Source organism: Pseudonaja textilis, chromosome 2 (genome assembly GCF_049901715.1).
Source record: "Pseudonaja textilis isolate UNSWEBS1 chromosome 2, rPseTex1.2, whole genome shotgun sequence".
Classification (NCBI taxonomy): Eukaryota; Metazoa; Chordata; class Lepidosauria; order Squamata; family Elapidae; genus Pseudonaja; species Pseudonaja textilis.
Window position 1 is genome coordinate 168,910,244 of NC_141991.1, and position 20,916 is coordinate 168,931,159.

Genomic DNA, 20,916 nt, shown 5'->3' on the forward strand with positions numbered 1-20,916 from the left:
CAAAAGTATTTTTATATTATTATCCATCATTTCCACCATTAATATTCTTCCATCTTCATCAGTGTGGATCAGTTTTGCGGGGATAGCCTCTTTAATATATAAGACCACTCCTCTTTTCTTACATTGAGTCAAAGAAGTAAATAATTTCCCTAATTTTGGCTGCACTAACAATTGTTCATGTTGTTTTTTAATATGTACTTCTTGTAAGCAAATTATGTCAAACTTTAATTTCCCTAATTTATGAAAAGTCTTCCTTCTCTTAGCAGCTGAATTCAGTCCGTTTATGTTCATTGTTATCAATTTTTTCTCTTCCATGATGATATTTTATATTTAGACTTGGCGGGTCTCATACATCTTGGTTCACGTTGGTCTTTGATATCCACCTGTCCACCTACTACGCCTTCTTCTTTTTCCATCTCCATTTGTTCCTCTTGGGATTCAGTTAATAAGACCTCTTTTTCTGCCTCTTCCTCTCTCCTTCCAAAAAAATCTGCGTAGAAGAGTTCTGCTTTCTCAACTGAATCAATTCTATATCTCTTTTCTTGCCATATAAACATCAATCCTTCTGGGATCAGCCATCTGTAATTCACCTCCTTTTTCAATAACGCTTTGGTCAGAAATCGATATTCTCCTCTCATCTCTCTCACTCTTCTAGGTATTTGTTTTAGGACCAGGATTTCTTTACCTTTGTATTTCAACATCTTCTCTCTTGCCGCTTGTAAAATTTGTGTCTTAATAGATTTTTTAGTAAATCTAATGTGGACTTCTCTGGGTAGGTTATTTCTCATCACATATCTTGTGGAAACTCGATATATCTCATCTACTCCATCCATCATCTTTTCCTCTGTTGTTTCCAAAGCATCAGCCAAGATTTCTATCATTATCGCAGCCAAGTCTTGCCCTTTTTCTTCCTCTATATTTTGGAATCTAAGATAAAATTCGGACCTCTCCATCTCCCACTTCAACATCCCGCTTTTTTTCTTGTTCAACCACCATTAATCTAGTATGAATATTTCCAATCTTCTCCTCTCTTCGTTTACCCTCTTCTTCAACTTTTTGAATTCTCACATCATACTTCACCATTATCTATTGGATATTTTCCACCTTTTCTTCAGTCTTCCCTGTTCTTTGTTCAATAATATCTATTTTTGTCTTAAGGTCTTGAATTCCTTGCATGATCATCAGTAAAGTTACTTTTTCTTGTTCTTTATCTTGCTTTGACATTACCTGCGTTGAACGTTGTCCTCCAGGTGGTGAGGAAGCAGAAGGAGATATGGAAGCACCCAGGGGTATGAATTTCCTACTCATTTTAGGTGGTTCAAAATCTTCAGGTTCTTTCAAATTTTAATCCAATCAAAAACGTAGCCAATTATAATCCAAAGTGGAAAAGTCCAGCAGCAAAAAATCCAATAGTGAGGGAGAGAGAAAAAAAAGAAAAAAGAGGAGAAAAAAAAGGAGATTTTTCAGGTTCTTCCTGACCCTAATCCAATTATAGAGTAATCCAGGATAAAAAATAAAAATAAAAAGAAGCGAGCCCAGTAATAATAATAATAAAAAAAAGAACAAAGCAAGAGAAGAAAAAAAAAAGAAGTAGTATCTTCAGGTTCTTCAAACCTTAATCCAATTAGAGAATCCCAATTTAAAAAGAAAAGAAAAGGAGACCAAAATAATCCAGGAGTATAAATAGAAAAAACAAAAATCCCAATAAAAAAGGAGAAAAAATAAAAGTAAAAATAAAAAAAATTCTAAGGCTTCCCCTTGAAAATAAAGAGTAAAAATAGAAGCATTGCTAAAATAAGAATTTACAATAATGCTAGTTGGGGGGGTGTAGTGGAATTAAAAAAGGGATTTTAAGAGAAAGAAACAACACACTGCACTCTGTTTAATTGTCCAAGGCTTTTGTTATGGCTCACTTCCCTTTCCCACAGGCTTCAAAGTCAAGCAATAAATATTTAATTGTTGATAGAAATCCAGAAAAGCACCTGTAATAATACTGCGCTCTTCCCTCTATCTTATCACAAGAGGAGAGGAGGGGAGGAGCTAGCGCCGAGACGATACGGCTTGCAATCGAGCTCTATGATTGCAGCCGATATCTTCGCCCCTGGCTGGTCCAAACGGACCTAAACCGTCCCATAGGGATGGTTATTGTGAGGGGCATACCATGTGGATCCCAGGGACACCGCAAAGTCCCTGGATGACCCAGGAGAAGTCCCTTTTGCTGGCGGCGAAGAGGCAGCCCCCATGATTCTGAAGTCGGGGCAGCTCCGGAAAGGAAGAGGCTGAAAGAGAAAGTGTGTCGGCTGGGTGAGAAACTGCTTTTTTTTTAAATATTTTGAGGTTTGAAAGGACACTTTGACTGTTAGAAGAAATCTGTGTGATTTTTGACAAAACTGAATTGGCGGCGTTTTTTTAAGGGAGACGTCAAAGCGAGGTTTTACTTTTATTTTTATTTTTTTTTTGTTACCGGACTTTATTGCTACTTAGTAGATAACCGGACTGGTCTCGTTTTTTCTTTCTACATATATTTCATTCTCCCTTGGATCTCTTTTTTTTTCTTTTTAACTCTTTTCTAAGCTAGAGGCTCCCTTTGGTTATTTCTCTTTTTGTATATATATGTATATATCTCTTGTTCTTTTTTTTTGAACTTTAACTATCTCTTTGTGAGAGGAGGGGGGAAAGTGAGAACTAAGAAACTTTGTAACACTGCCAACTAGAGGCTTGAAGTTTTACTTGAAGTGGAGAAAATTATGAAAGGCTCCTTCTCAAGGATAATTCATTTTAATTTTATTCTTCTTTACACTTATCATTCTTATCATAAATTCCCATTTCCACAATTATTCCAGTTAGAGCTATATGTGATTTAGCCATAATCCTTAAAAAAAGAAACAAACCCCCCCAAAAAATCAGTTCCAATCTTTTCAATTTAAAAGTCTGTATTCTTGTATACCGTGATATATTACCTTGAGAATCCCTTTTCCTACTCCTCATCTACCCATTATCTCTAGGTCTCATAACTGTGTACTTTCTTTTCATTTTTGTTCGCTTTCCGCTTCCCCTATTCCCCTTTATGTATTTATTTACATATAATCCTCGACTTATGACCACAATTGAGCCCCAAATTTATGTTGTTAACTGAGACATTTGTTAAGTGAATTTTGCCCCATTTAATCACCTTTCTTGCCACAGTGGTAAAGTGAATCACTGTGGTTGATAAGTTTGTAACCCGGTTGTTAAGTGAATCTTGCTTCTCCATTGACTTTGCTTGCCAGAGGGTTGCAAAAGGTAATCACATGATTTTGGGACACAGCAGCGGTCATAAGTATGAACCTGTTGCCAAGCCTATGAATTTTGATGACATGATCATGGGGATGCTACAAAGTTGTAACTGTAAAAAAAATGGCCACTTTTTTCAGTGCCATTTTAACTTTGAACGGTCATTAAATTAACTTTTGTAAGTCGAGGACTACCTGTGTTTTAGTGGAAATTACAAATTGTTTAAAAAGTTAAAATTATCTAAAAATAGATTAGTATCATTAATAGATGCCTACAAAAGCAAAAATATTGACATAATTAGATTTTCATGGTTGGTTACACAGTCAACCAAATATTTATAGAATCCTTCCCAAGGATCTGGGATGTTTTTATTATTAGGGTTTTTTTTAATGTTAAGGACCATTGAATTCTTTTTACCAGTACTTGAACTTTTATATCTACCAATTCCATTGATTACTACCCAGCTACAATTGTATATAATTTTCCACTACCGAAGTCAAAAGCAATTGCTGAAAAATCAGAATTATGGTCCTACTCATTTTGACAATCTCATTAAGGGAAAGGTCTTTTGGTTTATAAGATTATTTATATCCCAAAACATTACTATATAATTTTAGATCATCCAGTTAAATATATCTTCATATTGAACATCTGCCTTATTAACTCTCATGCAAACCTTGTCTTGATTAAAATAATTAGTATTTCTTACAGTAACTGAAATAGCTTTTCCTGATTTGTGTTTCCCTTTTCAAATTAGTTAATTGAATGCTGGATCAAACAATGCCAAGATCTAGACATTCCTATTAGTTCTGACTTCAGTCTTATAAATATTTTGGGAGATCCCTATGAAATTCGACAGTGGAATACTGACGGATTACCTCGCGATTATGTTTCAACTGAAAATGGCATTCTAGTTACACGTGGACGGCGCTGGCCACTCATGATTGATCCTCAGGACCAGGTAAGTGTTTATTTTAATCATTTATTCATAGCTGACATATTCAAGAAATATAGTTTGTTTCTATAAAGACGTGTGCAATTATTATTCAGTGTTGTTGGTTTATGTTCCTTTAGAGATCCAGCTTAGCTTCTAGTCTCTGAATAATGTATTCCTTCTTCTGTCACCTTGCTCTAATAGTTTGAAAAGAAAAAGAAAGTCACAGAAGAATTTAGGGATTTGCCACTGCTTTTCTGAATTGACTTTGTCAAACTGGACCACTGATCCTTTTAATCTTCCCTCTGGTTCCCAACTACAATTTCACCAACCTATCACTGTGATCTGGATTCTTTGAACAAACAAACACCTCCTTCTTTCTCAATTATTATAGAAGATCTATCCAATAGCTGCTATCCACTTTCTAGAACTGTTGGCTTTTGAATACCCAGAAATCCTTCAACATTTTAATTGGCCCTAGAACTATTCACTTCTGGGCTCAATACATACCACAGTAATATCTGGCAGTCTTCTGTAATGGCAGGGTATAGCAATAATAGCTACAAAAAAGCAATATCAATAGAGTCATGTATTTGAAATGGGTGGCCATGTAAATCTACCAAATAAAACAAAACAAAACAAAATGGAAGTTACCCTGTGATAAAATAGGTGTACTTGTAGAACAAGGTAGCTATGTGAAAGAAAGGACATAGTTGTTTCAAATTAACTAAACATTGTCTTCCAGCTTCAATTATATCATTCTCCTCCATTGGTTAGATAGAATAGGGAATTTATTATTAAAGAATAGAGGAAAATTAAAATCTATATATGTGGTCATTTATTCCTTACTCTGTGGTGAGAAGCCAGGATCACTGAAGTAATTCTCAATCAGGTGCCTATCATGTTGCCACTGTAGTCTGTTTTCTTTTACCTTTATGCCAAGAAAAAGAGTTTTAAAAAGTGCAGCCCAGTAAACAATAATTTAGTTGCTGTCATGAAAAGTTCCTTATCAAATTCTCATTCTAATAACTGCCATGTATGAAGAAGGTGCCTCCTGAACCTTGCAAATCCACGCTGCCAATAGCATCTTCTGTAGATATTCCCCATATTTTAAAAAAATATACAGTGCATTTTCAAACTTGGAGTGACGAGAAACCATTCATATTTCCTAGTTTCTGCAAATAAACTGAGAATTGTTGATAGTAAATAAACCCTGACATATTCTCAACGCTGATAGTGTTCTTTCTCTCAAACCTTAAAAAAATACTCTACTACACTGTTAATACCACCACTATTATATGTATCAGATTTGAAGGATCCCTCTGCTGCTTGTTATAACAATCCTATTTCTCATCTGAATTCCTTGCCATAGGTGGAGGATCTCACATAGTTGGCAGTGTAGAAACTTCTCTTGTATTTATCTTAATTTTACTTGCGTAAGCATGAGCATAACTGAGGAATATTGGTTTAAATTCTCATTTTGCCTCTAATTATCACCCTGAAAAAACAAGGCAAACAGTAGATTTTGATTTCACTCTGTGCTGATATAACAATTATAGAAATGAGAAGGAAATTAATTTTAGGATCTGAATGTTTTAAGAAAATAAAATGAACAGTCCTTTTAGGGTTCAATTAAAATTTCACATTTAATGATATCTTTTTTAATATACAGGCAAACCGTTGGATAAGAAACAAAGAAGCAAAATGTGGTTTAAAAATAATTAAGCTCACAGACACTGGTTTCCTACGTACACTGGAGAATGCTATTCGTCTGGGTTTACCTGTGCTTCTAGAAGAGGTTTGAATCTATTGCATTTACATATAATAATCTTATTACTATTCTTTTATTTATAGCTATTAGATTTATTCCACAGGCTACAATTGCTTGCTAAAATCTCCATAAGAAAAATGACTTTCTTCAACTTCTGGGAGAATCTATGTTTATTTATTTGTTTTTGTTTTTTTATTTATCAAATTTCTACCCTACCCTTCTCACATGAATGAATGCCTCTGAGCAGTTTACAAACAAAACATGTGGTCTTGTAAAAAGACATAGTTAAAAAACAGTGTCAAACAGGTTTAACAGAATTAAAACAAGTTAAAACATTTGAAATGTTACAAAAAGCGGAGGGTGTGTCTCAAGCCACCAAACATCCCCAGGGTTGTGTACCACTCTTGGGCCCCACGCCAGTTATTTGTCACTTGTGAGAATTCTGTGTGAATAGAAGACATTGGATCATAGTTGGAAGCTTCAAATAGTTTATAATAAAATCCTTTGAAACCTGAGTTCTGTACACACTTGTCACTTAATTTATAGTTAAGACTGTGATTCAACTTAGCAATCACATTAAAAATGGCCATAAAATCCCGTCATGGGATGACTCAGTTTTTAACTACAATGACTTACAACAGAAATTTCAGTCCCAATTGTGGTCATAAGTTAAAGGCTACATTCCAACTCGTTGCCCAATTGCCTCTTCCAAAAGAGATGTACCGTACTGTAGAATTTTTAAACTTCTTTTCTCCATAGCTCCAAACCAGGTCCAGTTATTTTAAAACACAGTTTTTCTCTGACCTTATTATTCCCCAATTCCCTGACTCTGCTTCCATGCTATTTGATCTTAGAGAGTTATCCTGCTGAAAGATATAGATCTGAGCTCTTTTATATTATTTCTTTGTATAGTCTGTTGAGTTGAAAAACATAAAAAAGAGGTGTGGAAGGGGAACCATCCTAGTTGTGCCTTTTATCATTGTGAATCCCTGAAAATACTTTTTTCCATTTTAGGGAGGAGATATCCCAAAGCATTATATCCTAGAAAGTGATTGGCTTTATCTATGTTTATTGAATATAATGATAGTAATGATAAAGGTAGACAATGGACTTCTTATATGAATGCCTCAAAGCCCTTTATATGATGTAGCAGTTATGACACACCAGAAAGATTTGGAAACTTGGAACCTTGTGGATAGGGACAATTGTATTGGTCTTTTTGGCTTGATGAAGTCCAAATTGAAAAAGAGATAATAGATAGATAGATAGATAGATAGATAGATAGATAGATAGATAGATAGATAGATAGATACTGTGACTCAACTACAGTAGCCTGTGGCTGTAGAATCTGACCTCTTGTTCCTGATCTCTTCTAAACAGCCTAATGCATGCATGCACTAGCTGATTTTTTTTAATGATTTCTCAAAATTGTATTTAGTAAAACGTATGCTTTTCTTCTTTTTCAATAGATTAAAGAAACGCTTGACCCAGCCCTGGAACCTATTCTTTTGAAACAGACTTTTGTTTCTGGAGGAAGACTGTTAATTCGCCTTGGAGATTCAGACATAGATTATGATAGAAACTTCAAGTTCTACATGACAACAAAAATGCCAAATCCCCACTATTTACCTGAGGTATCATATTAATTAGATGTTGTAGCTGAGCTGCAATTTTCTGTAGTTATTCAATTGAGCATAATTCTGAGTAGACAACATAAAATTAGACTCTAAGAATTTTTTAAAAAGGCATATTTTTTTGATTCAATTAAAGTAATTGTATATTTTTTTGCAAAACCATCTTAGGCTTTCTTTATCTAAATTAACAACATCTGTAAAAGTTATACTGGGAATGTTTTTGTACAGTTGATAGACAGTGTGCTAATGATACTTTCTGGGCTCCATTATTTTTGCTTTGTGGATGTTTTTGTATGCATAATTTAGTATAAGAAATGGGAAGTATGAATCTTAATCAGCTTGCTTCTCATTTTTTTCTATGGAGAAAAATGGGCTAAAATTAGCAAACTGTTTACTTTCTTTCACTTATGAACATTTGAAATAGAATGTAATTTGAATTATGGTCATGGAGCTCAGAAACTGCTATAGTAATTATACAGAAAATAGAACCAGTTGTAACTTTCAAACACTTTCATACAGAAGCTCCTACAAAGGTAAGGTATATGAGAGAGAAAAGGAGAAACAAGAGATACTGTATATACTTACTTCTCAAGTAAGTTCGTTTATTGTAGAAAAGTGATGGTTCCATTATGAAACAATTCCTGCTTTTATAATGAAATCAGTTATGGCATTCTTGTACCTCTTTCTGTTATGCGAGCAATACAATGAGCTAGAAATCCTGGTTTCAATCTATCTCTTTTTTGGTACAGTTAATATTTAGTAACTGTGCTTATTTTTGATCATATGTGAACTTAGTGTCAGCCTTCCCAGGTATATCACACAGGACACATGGTTAGATGAGTTAATTCTACTTTACTGTAAGGATACATTAACAGAATCTTGCGAGTGTGATAGTACAATTCGCCCACCATCTCTTTTACAGCCTGAGAATTTAGGGAGAGTCCCTTTCGAGCCTCTTTCTCTGCTAAAAATGCAGGTGCAGGCTATGCTTATTCTTATTTGTTCCGTAGATACTATTTCTTCACCCCATTTCTGAAGGTCTCCTCATATACAATTACACTAAGTCTTAATGTGGTTTATTGTTTCAAGGCCACATACTTTTTTTATGTAAACCTATCCTCTTGGGCTAAATAAATGATAGATTATAGCTTAAAGTATTACACAGAAGCAGCCACAATGACTTTTCCAACAAAACCTTGTCAAAGGAAGCCTTAGGCTAACTCAAGTTGTGAATCAGCTAGTGAATGATTCAGCATCTGGATAAATATTGTTTACATCAGAATTTTCTATGTATCAGTCAAATATAGTAGATTTTATAATAGAGGGGACGTTAAACTGTATACTATAGTTGACATTGGAAGGCTAAGGAAAAAAGCATTTTATGTTAAATTCTGCCTCTTTCTCTGTTATATATTAAAATACTTAACTTTTTTTGCAACATTGTTGTGCACATTTTAAATCTTCACCTATGATATGAAACAGGGCAGGAAAAGGTACAACGTAGTGACATTACAGTATAAGAAATAATATATATTAGAAGATAAGGAAGAAGAAAGTATTGGGCTATTAATTTTGTTGCTTTTTTTCATGTCACCATAAAATGATTTTGGTGGGGTATTAAATGTTTTATAGTCTAACTGTGAAAAATCAGTTCAAGGCCACAGTTACAGTGGTGGGATTCAAAAAATTTTACTACCGGTTCTGTGGGCATGTCTTGGTGGGCATGGCAGAGGAAGGAGACTGTAAAATCTCCAGTCAGAGGTAGTATTTGCAGGTTCTCCGAATTACTCAAAATTTTCGCTACTGGTTCTCCTGAACTGGTCAGAACCTGCTGAATACCACCTCTGCAAAATTACTGTATAACTTTTCAGAAGTAATGAGCAGTGTAACAACAACTAAAACTGTTAAAGACTGTCATCTGTACTTGGGAATATCAAGTCCTATCAAAGCACATTAGCTTGGTTTGTTTGGTAGTTCTTAACTGCTTTGCAGAATCCAGAGATATCTTAAGGCCTTTGCAACCAGTTTCAGAATTCGAAATATTTATAAAATATATAACTTCTATTTCATTAAGAGACCTTAATTAATTAATTGAGTAAACATCCACTAGACTGCAATGTGAACTTCCTATCATCTTTTGAAGGGTCATTTGTAACTTTTTATCAGTATTTTTTTATCTGAATATAACATTTTTTTAAAACATGAAGATGGTTTTCTTTTTTTCTTTTTCTTATAGGTGTGCATCAAAGTAACTATAATAAATTTTACTGTTACCCGATCTGGTCTGGAAGATCAACTGCTAAGGTATTGCTTCTATTCCTTAGTGTAATTTTTGAATATGTCTATAGCATATAGCAGGAGCCTCAATCTTATAGACTGTTTGTGTAAATTCTGCTCAATTTCTTTGTAGCCTCATCTCACCTGCATGAAGCAATATTAGTTTCTTCTATTATTGTTGTGAAATGTGAAAAAGTATTATATATATTCATTAATTAGATAAAACAAAGTAGTGGAATCTAATATTCTTTTTTTTTTTTAAACAAGTTTTATTGATTTTACAGACAAACAAACAAGACAAAACATCATTAAACATTAAAAACATAAAACCTCTTTCCATTGTAGATCCTTACAAGGCAGGTAACATATTGCTTTATATCACATACTTATAATTTATCCCATTTCCATATAAACACGTAAATTCTCTTTACCAAATTCCACATTGTTTCTCTTTAATCATTATTCAATCATATTTCCTTTCTGATTTATCTGCTATCCAGTCATCAACTTTATATTTCCCTCTGGCTTGTTTATAATTATTCTCATCTAGTCTTCTTCCGAGATTTTATTATTTAATTCTTAATTAAACACACACACATAAAACACAGACATAAAAAACATAAAGCTTTCTTCTAGAAAGTAACTTGGCCCCAGATTACCTCTTTTTGTATGGACTCAGTTGTATTCACGCTTTTCTTATATACCATTACCCATCTTATTTACCATTCTATATCTATTATATAACTCCTCTCCACTTTTGCCTCATCTTAATTCTGTTTTTTTTTTTTTTATATAAATTTTTATTATTTTTTTAACATAAAAAACACAACAACAAAACATAAAAGTATCAGCTCCCCCATATTTTTGTACACACCGTAAGTCGGTTGGTCCATCGGTTTTGTGCATTCACCTCATAGTCACAATTACAGTTACTTTATATAATACTCTTATCAATACAAATTTATAAATCCTAGTATCTCTATTAAAGAAAAAAAAAAATTTGACTAAACTTTTATTCGGTCATGCCTTTATGAGATAACTATATTTTAAATATTTTATTCTAAAACAAATCTTATAATCATACCAATTCTATCCCAAATATGAAAAAGAAAGAAACAAAGAAAACTATTATATAAATATAGTATCAAAAACCAATAAAAGGAAAGGGAAAATAAAGTCATTATTATTCCTTATTATCTAACTTTTATATTTTAATATTTCATCATTCAACCATTGATAGAAAGATCCCAAACTAAATAAAATTGTTTATCTTCTTGCTCTCTAATTTCAAAAGTCAATCTACTCATCTCAGCACATTCCAAAATTTTCTTTACAACTTCTTCTTGCAATGGAATTTTCTCATTTTTCCAATTTTTTGCAAATACAATCCTAGCAGCAGTCAATACATTTACAATCAAATATTTCAACTCTTTACTATAAGTATCTGGTAGTATTCCCAATAGAAAAACTCCGGTTTCAAGTCTATATGCTTCTTTGTCATTTTTCCAGCCACATGTGGATTTTAGTCCAATATTTTCTAGCATCCTCACAAGTCCACCACATGTGATAGTATGAACCAGGTTTCTGATGACATTTCCAGCATTTTTCGGATTTGTTCTTAAACATTCTTGCTATCCTTGTCGGGGAAAATGCCACCTGTAAAACATCTTATACAAGTTTTCTTTATAGGCTGTAGACATTGTCATTTTATAATTTTGCGACCATAATTTCTGCCATTTCTCTAAATCAATCCCATATCCAAAATTCCTCCCCCACGCAATCATAGTTTCTTTAACTTGTTCTTCCTCAAGCTTAATTTGCAATAAATAACCATACAATTTTTTAATCACCTTTTCATCAGTACCCATCAAAATCTTATCCAAGTCAGTTTGCTTATCATAAAATCCCTCTGCTTTGGAATCCTCATAGTACTTTGAATATATTTGCAAAATATGAAAACCAATTCATCCGTATACCTTGTTCTTCCAATTTTTGCATCGATTTAAGTTCACCCTTTTCATCTAATAATTCCCCATAGTTAACTGTTTGTTCCTTTTTATAGATTATAGGATAAGAAAACGCTTCTATCGTCGATAACCAAACTGGAATTTTCAAATAACACTGTTTTTTTATCTTCTCCCAATTCAACCACAGAGACTCCCGTATATAATGCCTTCTAAAATACCCCTGTGTTTTAGTTCCTTGTACCATAAAAAAGCATGCCAGCCCAACAACAAATCATGACCTTCTAATGTCAACAATCTGGTTTTCCTTAATGTTATCCATTCTTTAACCCACGTCAAGTTTGCAGCTTGGTAGTACAACTCCCAATTAGGCAGTCCAAACCCTCCTCTAAATCTAGCATCCTGTAAAAGCTTTAACTTTATTCTTGCTTTCTTACCTTGCCATATATACTTCAAAACAATTTTATTTAAATCCTCAAAATATTCTTTTCCAAGCCTAATTGGTATTGTTTGAAACAAAAATAAGACTCTGGGTAAAATGTTCATCTTAATTGTTGAAATCCTTCCTATTAATGACAATTGTAAGTTCTCCCATTTTTTCAAGTCTTGAGCTATCTGTTGTTTAAGTTTAATATAATTATTCTCCTTCAATGTACTACATCTTGATGTCAAATATATCCCCAGATACTTAACCTTGTTTGTAACTTGAATTTTTAACAGTTCTGCCAACTCTTCCCTTTGTTTCAGCAACATATTCTTTGACAAAATCTTTGTTTTATCTCTATTTATTTTCAAACCAGCCACCTCCCCATAGACCTCTATCTTTTCCAACAGTTTCGAGGCTGTTTCTATAGGGTCTTCCAAGATAAAGACTAGGTCATCTGCAAAGGCTTGTAGTTTAAATTCTTCCTTTTTAATTTTCATTCCTTTTATAGTTTTATCTTCTCTGATATTTCTATTCAACACTTCCAAAGTCAATACAAATATCAAGGGAGAAAGAGGACAACCTTGTCTTGTGCCTTTTCTTATATTAATAGGATCTGTAAATTCTCCCTCCATCATTACCTTAGCTGTTTGTTCATTATAAATTGCTTCTATTGCCTGAATAAATCTTCTAGCAAAGCCCATCTGTTCCATTAAAAGTAACATAAATCTCCAATTCACGTTATCAAATGCCTTTTGAGCATCTAAAAATATCAAAGCCATTTGCTTTTCAGGATGTGCCTCATAGTATTCCAGGGTGTCCAGAATTACTCTCATATTGTCTCTGATTTGTCGCTTTGGCAAAAACCCATTTTGGTCTGGGTGGATAAAGTTATTCAAGTACTTTTTAAGTCTTTCTGCTAATATTGAAGCAAAAATTTTATAATCTGCATTTAGTAAAGAAATCGGTCTATAATTCTTGATTTGCAGTAGGTCCGCCTCCTCTTTTGGAATAAGTGTAATATAAGCCTCTGACCATGTTTTAGGTATCATCTTTTTTAACATAACTTCATTCATAACTTCTAACAGTGGAATACACAGTGATTCTTGAAAGATTTTATAAAATTCTACAGGAAACCCGTCTGGACCTGGTGCCTTTCCATTATTTTGTTTCTTAAGTGCTTGACTTAACTCCATCATTGTTATATTACTTTCTAGCATTTCTTCAATCTCTTTAGGTATCTTAGGTAGATTTGCATTCTGTAGGTATTGTTTAACTTTCTCCTCATCAATGTCTTCTTTCTTATACAAATGCTTATAAAAATCATAAATAATCTCTTTTTTTCTTTGCTGCCATAACAAATTTTACCTTGGTCGTCTATTAACTGCGGTATTTTCCTCGACTCTTTCTCCTTTCTCAATTTGTATGCTAGCCATCTACCTGGCTTATTTGCATCCTCAAAATAATTCTGTTTAGCATTCCTAATTTTCTGTGCCAGTTCTTCTTTCTCTATTAAATCCATTTTATGTTTAGTTATATCCAGTTTCATTTTAACATCTTTTCTGTGTGGCATTTTCTGTAATTCTTTTTCAAGTCCCTTATATTCATCATCCAAGGCTTTAAGAGTTCGCCTTTTCCTGTTGTTCTTTTTCTTGTATAGTCTATTATCAAGCCTCTAACATAGGCCTTCATTGTGTCCCAAACATTCTGTATTGAGGTGTCTTCTTTTCTGTTCTCTTTAAAGAAGAAGGCCAATTCTTTCTCCATCCATTGTATAAATTCCTTATCCTTTAAAATAGAATTATTTAATGTCCATCTCGATCTTTTCCTTTGTCCCTTCCATTCAATTGTCAATGGGTTATGGTCAGCCCAAGTACTTGTTTCAATATTTACTTCTTGAATACTAGACATTAAATCTGTTGAGATCCAAATCATATCCAGTCTGGACCATGATAGATGCCTATTTGAATAGAACGTAAATTGCTTAGATTTATCATTTCTTTCTCTCCATATGTCTTTTAAAGTTAATTCATCTATCATTTTAAAAAGGATTTAGGAAGAGTTTTCCTGTTATGCTTTACTGTTGTTGCAATATAGTCAAGTCTATTATCCACAATTCCATTAAAGTCTCCCATCATAATTACATTAGCATAGTCAAGTTCGGCAGTCTTAGTATGTAATTTTCTATAGAATTCTTCCTGTTTATCATTCGATGCATAAATTGCAATCAAAAGTATCTTTCTATTATTGTCCATTATTTCTACCATTAATATTCTCCCATCATCATCTGTATAAATCATTTTTGCTGGAATGGCCTCTTTAATATATAAAACCACCCCTCTTTTCTTGGATTGTGTCAAAGAGGTAAACAATTTCCTAATTTTGGTTGTAATAACAATTGTTCATGTTGCTTTTTAATATGAACTTCTTGTAAACAAATTATGTCGAACCTTAATTTCATTAATTTATGGAAAATCTTCCTTCTCTTAGCAGCTGAGTTCAGTCCATTTATATTCATTGTAATCAATTTTTTCTTCCATAATTATGTTTTATATTTAGATTTAACCACTCTCGTGGGTCTTGCCTCACGTTGATCTTTAATATCCACTTGTCCACCTACTGCACCTTCTTCTTTTCCAACCTCCATTTGTTCCTCTTGAGATTCAATTGATGGGACCTCCTTTCCTGCTCCTCCTTCTCTGCCTCCAAAAACCTCTGCGCAAAACAGTTCTGCTTTCTCAATTGAATCAATTCTATGTCTCTGTTCCTGCCACGTAAACATCAATCCTTCTGGAATCAACCACCTGTAAGACACCTCTTTTCCAATAACCTTTTAGTCAGGAATCGGTATTCTCTTCTCATCTCTCTCACTCTTCTAGGTATTTGTTTTAAAACCAAAATTTCTTTACTTTTGTATTTCAGTGGCTTCTCTCTTGCTACTTGCAATATTTGTGTCTTCAAAGATTTTTTAATAAATCTAATATGAACTTCTCTGGGTAGGTTATTTCTCATCGCATATCTTGTAAAAACTCGATATATCTCATCAATTCCATCCATCATCTTCTCTTCTGTTATCTCGAGCGCCTCCGCCAAGATTCCTACCATTATCGCAACCAAATCTTGTCCTTTTTCTTCTTCTATATTTTGGAATCTAAGATAAAATTCTGATCTATCCAACTCCCACTTCAACATCTCACTTTTTTTCTTGTTCAATCGCTGTTAATCTATTGTCGATATTTCCAATTTTCTCCTCTCTTTGTTTGCCTCCCTCTTCAACATTTTGGAGTCTCTCTTCATATTTTTCCATCATCTGTTCCATCCTACCTGTTCTTTGTTCAATAGTATCCATTTTTACCTTAAGATCTTGAATTCCTTGCATAATCATCTGGAAGGATACTCTTTCTTGTTCTTTTTCTTTCTCTTTATCTTGCTTTAACAATGTCTGAATTGAACGCTGTCCAGATGGTGGGGAGGCAGAAGCAGACATAGAGGCACCTGAAGATATAAATTTCTTACTCATTTTAAGTGGTTCCAACTCTTCAAGTTTTTTCAAATTTTAATCCACAAAAAAAAGAAAAAAATATGAAATTTTAATCCAAGGTAAAAAGGCCAACAATAAAAAGCCAAAAGTGAGAGAAAAAAAGAAAAAAAAAAAAAAATTCTTCAAATTCTTCCTGACCTTAGTCCAATAAAAAAGAAAAAAAAACCATAAAAAAAAGTAACAGTAAAAATAAAAACCCAATAATAATAATAAACAAGACAAAGCCAAAAAGGAAGAAGGGAAGAAGAAAAAGAGAAAAACAAAAACAAAACAAAAACCAAGAAAAATAAGTTTCTTCAGATTCCACACCTTAGTCCAGCCAGAAAAAAAAAAAAAAAAGAAAAAGAAAAACCTCAATTAAAAAAGGAAAAAGAAATAGTCCGCTAATGTACATTAAAAAAAAAAAAAAAGGAAAAAGAGAAAACAGGATCCAAATAGGCAAAAGAAAAAATAAAATCAGTTAAATCAAAATAAAATATAAGTAGAAAAAGAAATTCAGAGGCTTCCCTTTGCAAATAAATCAAGCTTAAAAGTCAGGACCTTGATGTTAGTGAAGGGGTTGGCAGAACTCAAAAAAACAACAACACTGCACTCTATTTAATTATCCAAGGCTCTAATTATAACTCCTTCTCTTTCCCACAAGCTTCAAAGCTGAGCCATGTATATCCAGAAAGACACCTGTAATAATATTCCACAAAGTGCTTTCTCTATCTTATCAGGGGATGTCCTTGAGAAGAAGAGTCTATTTTTCTTTTTTTAAATATTTCCGAGCCTCTAGGTGGCAGTGTTACAAAGTATCATAATTCTCACTTTCCCCCTCCTCTCTTAAGGGAAAGCCGGCTTGCAATACACAAAACAAAAACCGAAAAATCAAACAAAATCAAGAGAAGCCTCTAGCCCAGAAAAAAAAAAAATAAAAAGTCCAGAAGAAGAATAAAACATATGAATATATAGAAAAAGAAAACAGTCCAGTTATCCAATAAGTAACAATAGAGTCCGGAAGCAAAGAAAAGAAAAAAATGGATTCTCTCTTTGACGTTTCCCTAAAAACGCCGCTAAATCAATTTTGTCAAAAACAAAACAAAAATCACACAGGTTTCTTCAGATAATTAGAGTAAACTTTCCAAATTCAAAAATTAAATAAAAAAAGAAGTTCTCACCCAACCGACAAACTCTTTCTCAAACTCTTTCCGTCTGGAGTCGCCCGGCCTCAGCAGCATGGGGCTGCCTCTCCGCCGCTGGCAAGAAGAGCTTCACCCGGGCTCTCCAGGGATTTTGCGGTATCCCGGAATCCTCAGGATATGCTCTTCACGATGGCTGTCCCTACGGGACAGCGTAGGTCCGTTGGACCGCCAGTGGCGGAGATATCGGCTGCAATCGAGGAGCTCGATTGCAGACCGTATCGCCACGGCGCAAGCTCCTCCCATCTCCATCTTAATTCTGTTTTATATATTTAATCTTGCTTTCTTTAAAAAAAATTTTTTTTTATATCTTTTGTCCATTTCTCCATTTACATCTGTCTCATTTCCAATTTAAGAAAGAATAGTTTCCCCTGGAATCACTAATCGGAGTATGATGCCTTTCTATCATTCCCCTAAGTTAAAATTTAAAATAACACCTAAATCCCAATCAGATTCTGCTTAGTACATTCTACTATTTCAAAAACCAATACTACAATAATAAATCCATAACAATCAACACATTAATCCATTAAACTCTATATTCAAACTAATATTTTAAACATTCCCTTTAGTATTTTATTAAAACTTATTATCATTCATTATTAAACCTTTTAAAGTTATACCTTGATATTTTAGCCTTTTATTAAATCTTAAAAAGTTCTGGTTATCTACTTATAATACAAATACCACTATTACAATACTCATGTGTACTTTGCAGAATCCCCCCTTTTTTAAAAAAACCCATATATTACCCATTATCCCTGAAAAATTTTTCCTTATCTCCATCTTGTCTTATATCTTTGTAACTTTTTCCCCCTTTTCCCTTTCCTTCTTAGCCCGCCTAAACTTTTTACCCCTCCTCTCAAAACCTCTGCCTTCTTAATTTCCCCTTTCTGCATTCCTCTTTCCTTTTGCTTTCTAGCATTCTGTTGTTTTTGCATCTTCTTTTTCTCTTTCATAAATATTTTCTTATTTCTTAAGTCCTTCCTTTTCGCTCCTCTCTTTCTCCTTTCTTTCTTAGTCACACCGTTTAGTTCATTAAAAATGGCTTCTTCTTCCTCGGTTTCTTGCAGCTGTTGTTTAATTTGCTGACACATAGCAAGCGCCATATCTAGGAAACAAAGGGCTTCTCCCATAACATCTTTGCCTTCTTTCTTTGTTTTTAGATATTGTTTTTTTAGTTCATCAAGAGTTAGAGCCATTTTAAAGTTTCTTCTTCTCTTTCGTATCCTCTTCTTAAACCAATCAGTTATTCCAAGCTTAAAACAGTTCCCAAAAGTCCCAAAGTCCCACAGTCATCAAACAGTCCAGGCAGAGTAGAAGCTTCTTCTTTTTACAGTTTCTCTTCTAGGGGTGAAGTCAAATTAGGGAAAGAAAATTCTCTTTATCTTCAAGGCATCTCCTCCAGCAAAGTCTTAGAGTAAAAAATTGTTTTCCCAAGCCTCTCCCTTCCCACTTATAACAAAGGAGTTTAGGTTTTACCTTCTACCAAAAGGCTGGTTTCCCTTGTCCATTTGTTAATTCCATAGGGGAGGGAGAGTAACTTCCCCTTTTTGTCACTTTTCTTCGCAGCTGAAAACATCAATCGGGAACAATAGCTTCCAAGTCATTACTTTCCCAGGTGTTAAATATATCCTTAAGGTCCCAGTTCGACCAAGAAAAAAACTTTCTTTTTTTTTAAAAAAAAGAAAACTCCTTCTCCCTCCTGCGCATTCTTTATCCAATTGCCGGCTTCTTTATGGTGGCCATAAAAAGACCACTGCTGGAACCGTCTTGAGAAAAGGGGGTTATTGCCAGCTGGGGGGGGTTGCGATGCTCCTCACCCCCGTCCGGTTCTCCCCTATCTTCAGCTGCCCCAACAGGGCAGCCTTAGCCTCCAAATCCGTCAGGATCGGAGGCACCAAGGCGGCTAGCACAGCAGGAATCGCAGAGAAGGCGAATCCCTGGTGTCAGCAAAGCCAACAACCAGAAGTGTCCTGGAATCTAATATTCATCGGTATCAGAAGAATGTGTTTCACTGAAATGTGGCTATGTGCTAATAAGCATTACAAAAGAACCTACTAATGTTCCCAAATGTGGTAATATCACATTATCAAATGTGGTAATACCAATATCAACTCCAATGAGTTCTAACAAATTAATTAATTAAAATCTCCATGCTTAACGATCCAACGCTGATTACTGTAACTCTGTAAATTTTACTATTCTTTCCAGCTTCCATTCAGAGGGTTGTTTCTGGAGAAAACTACCTCTGCCATTTTTTATTTTATGATATTTTATTGTCTCTGGTGCTTTGTATTGGGAACAGCAGCAAAAAGGTGTGAAACTTCCATTTGCATAGATTAAAAACAGGTCACACCTTCATTCCTTATAGTTTCCATATCATTTAATATGGCATTGGTTATCACTTATAAATAAATCTAAGGAAAAAAGACCTGCTTAAAACAACTGCTATTCCTGGCCTTCTCTTATTAACTCAACTGACATGCTATCCTTTTGTAAAAGCTAAAAAGAAACCTACACCAGGCTTAAAGTGTGGTTCCCCCTGTGAGAGGCCATGCTGAAGACATGCTTAACCTCAACCTGAGGTGTGGTTTTTTTTTTTGCCTGCTTCCCTAGGATTAGAGCTAATTCTGATATTGGAAAACAAAATAGATAAGAAAAAATATTTTCTGTTGAATAAACGTTTTTTCTCCTTCCTTGACACTTAGAGCCCAAACAAGAAACTAAGTAAAATTCCTCCTCAATCCAATCTTTTTGTACTAAACTTTTAATCCACAGCAAACACATGCTTTTTTTTATAATTGAGAAAATTGATAAAAAGATGAGTATGAAAGCACTTGCCGATATCTGGATCAACATTAAGAAGCTGTTGAAAGGAGTTATATAAAACACTAAATATTTGTATATTTTTTTGTTTTATTCTACCTGGAAAATTAGAGCTCCAAATCATTGCTGCATAACAGTGTTTATTGTAAAAAAAAAAAATCATTTGTAAATTTGCCCAGAAGCTTCCACTTTGAGACTCCTACATGGCTAGGAGAAAGCAATCAGGTATTAATTGAACAGTTAAGTATAATTTCCTGCTTTGGAGAACTCTGGTTAATACAGTTCATTGTGTTTATGATGCTGCAGTTTGGTACAATATGCATAGGCCTGCTGGGTTTATGATTCTAATGCCATCTCCTGAATGAGATTGTTTACACATGATTATAAGCATTTTTTCCTTTATATCAGTCGTTTTAATTTATATTTGGGAGAAATACAATGAAATATTTCTAGAAAATCATCTCTTTTTTATAAACCTATAAGAAATTTAGAGACCCTTATGACCAATAGGCTATGTTATAGTATCATGTTCTGATATTCTAAGATTCTGTAGGTTTCTAGCAAAGCAAATTAGAAATTACCAAAAGTTTAACAATGATTGCAATTAAAAATACATTTGTTAAAATATTTCATAGAGCACTAAAATGGGGGGAAACTCACTTAACAAATTTCTTACTTAGCAACATAGATTTGGGGTTCAATTGTGGTCATAAGTTGAGGACTATCTGTAATCATGATAGCATTAATTCCAAGTTACATTAGAAATTTTCATTTCTTCATTTATTTCTAGAAACAGCTCTCATGTCTTGAGGATTTCTAGAAATATATTTTCAAAGACAATTGAAAATGTCTTCCTTTTCCAACTTCTTCATTGCATTCCCCTTCTTACTTTATTTTTGCCTTATGGGCAATCAGAATTATATGCCCAAGCTTGCTTCACATTAAGCTATTTTTGGGGGGTGGGGTGCTGATCTTCTTTTTAGTGGAATGTCATTTTTTTTTCTATAAACTATCCCATCTAGCACTTGGGTGTCAGGGAAAGAGGCAAATAATAAAATCTGCACCATGACATAGCAATACAATTTCTA

The 20,916-nt window shown here is 33.8% G+C and overlaps 1 protein-coding gene across 1 annotated transcript in view; it reads left to right on the top strand.

Moving 5' to 3' along the window:
- The window catches only part of DNAH6 (dynein axonemal heavy chain 6), a 174,093-nt gene that overhangs the window by 109,617 nt on the left and 43,560 nt on the right, over window positions 1-20,916 (top strand). Inside the window, exons 55-58 of the mRNA XM_026712631.2 lie at window positions 4,031-4,234; window positions 5,880-6,005; window positions 7,448-7,612; window positions 9,849-9,916. Coding sequence (XP_026568416.2) covers window positions 4,031-4,234; window positions 5,880-6,005; window positions 7,448-7,612; window positions 9,849-9,916 — 563 coding nt within the window. The remainder of the gene's footprint in view (window positions 1-4,030; window positions 4,235-5,879; window positions 6,006-7,447; window positions 7,613-9,848; window positions 9,917-20,916) is intronic.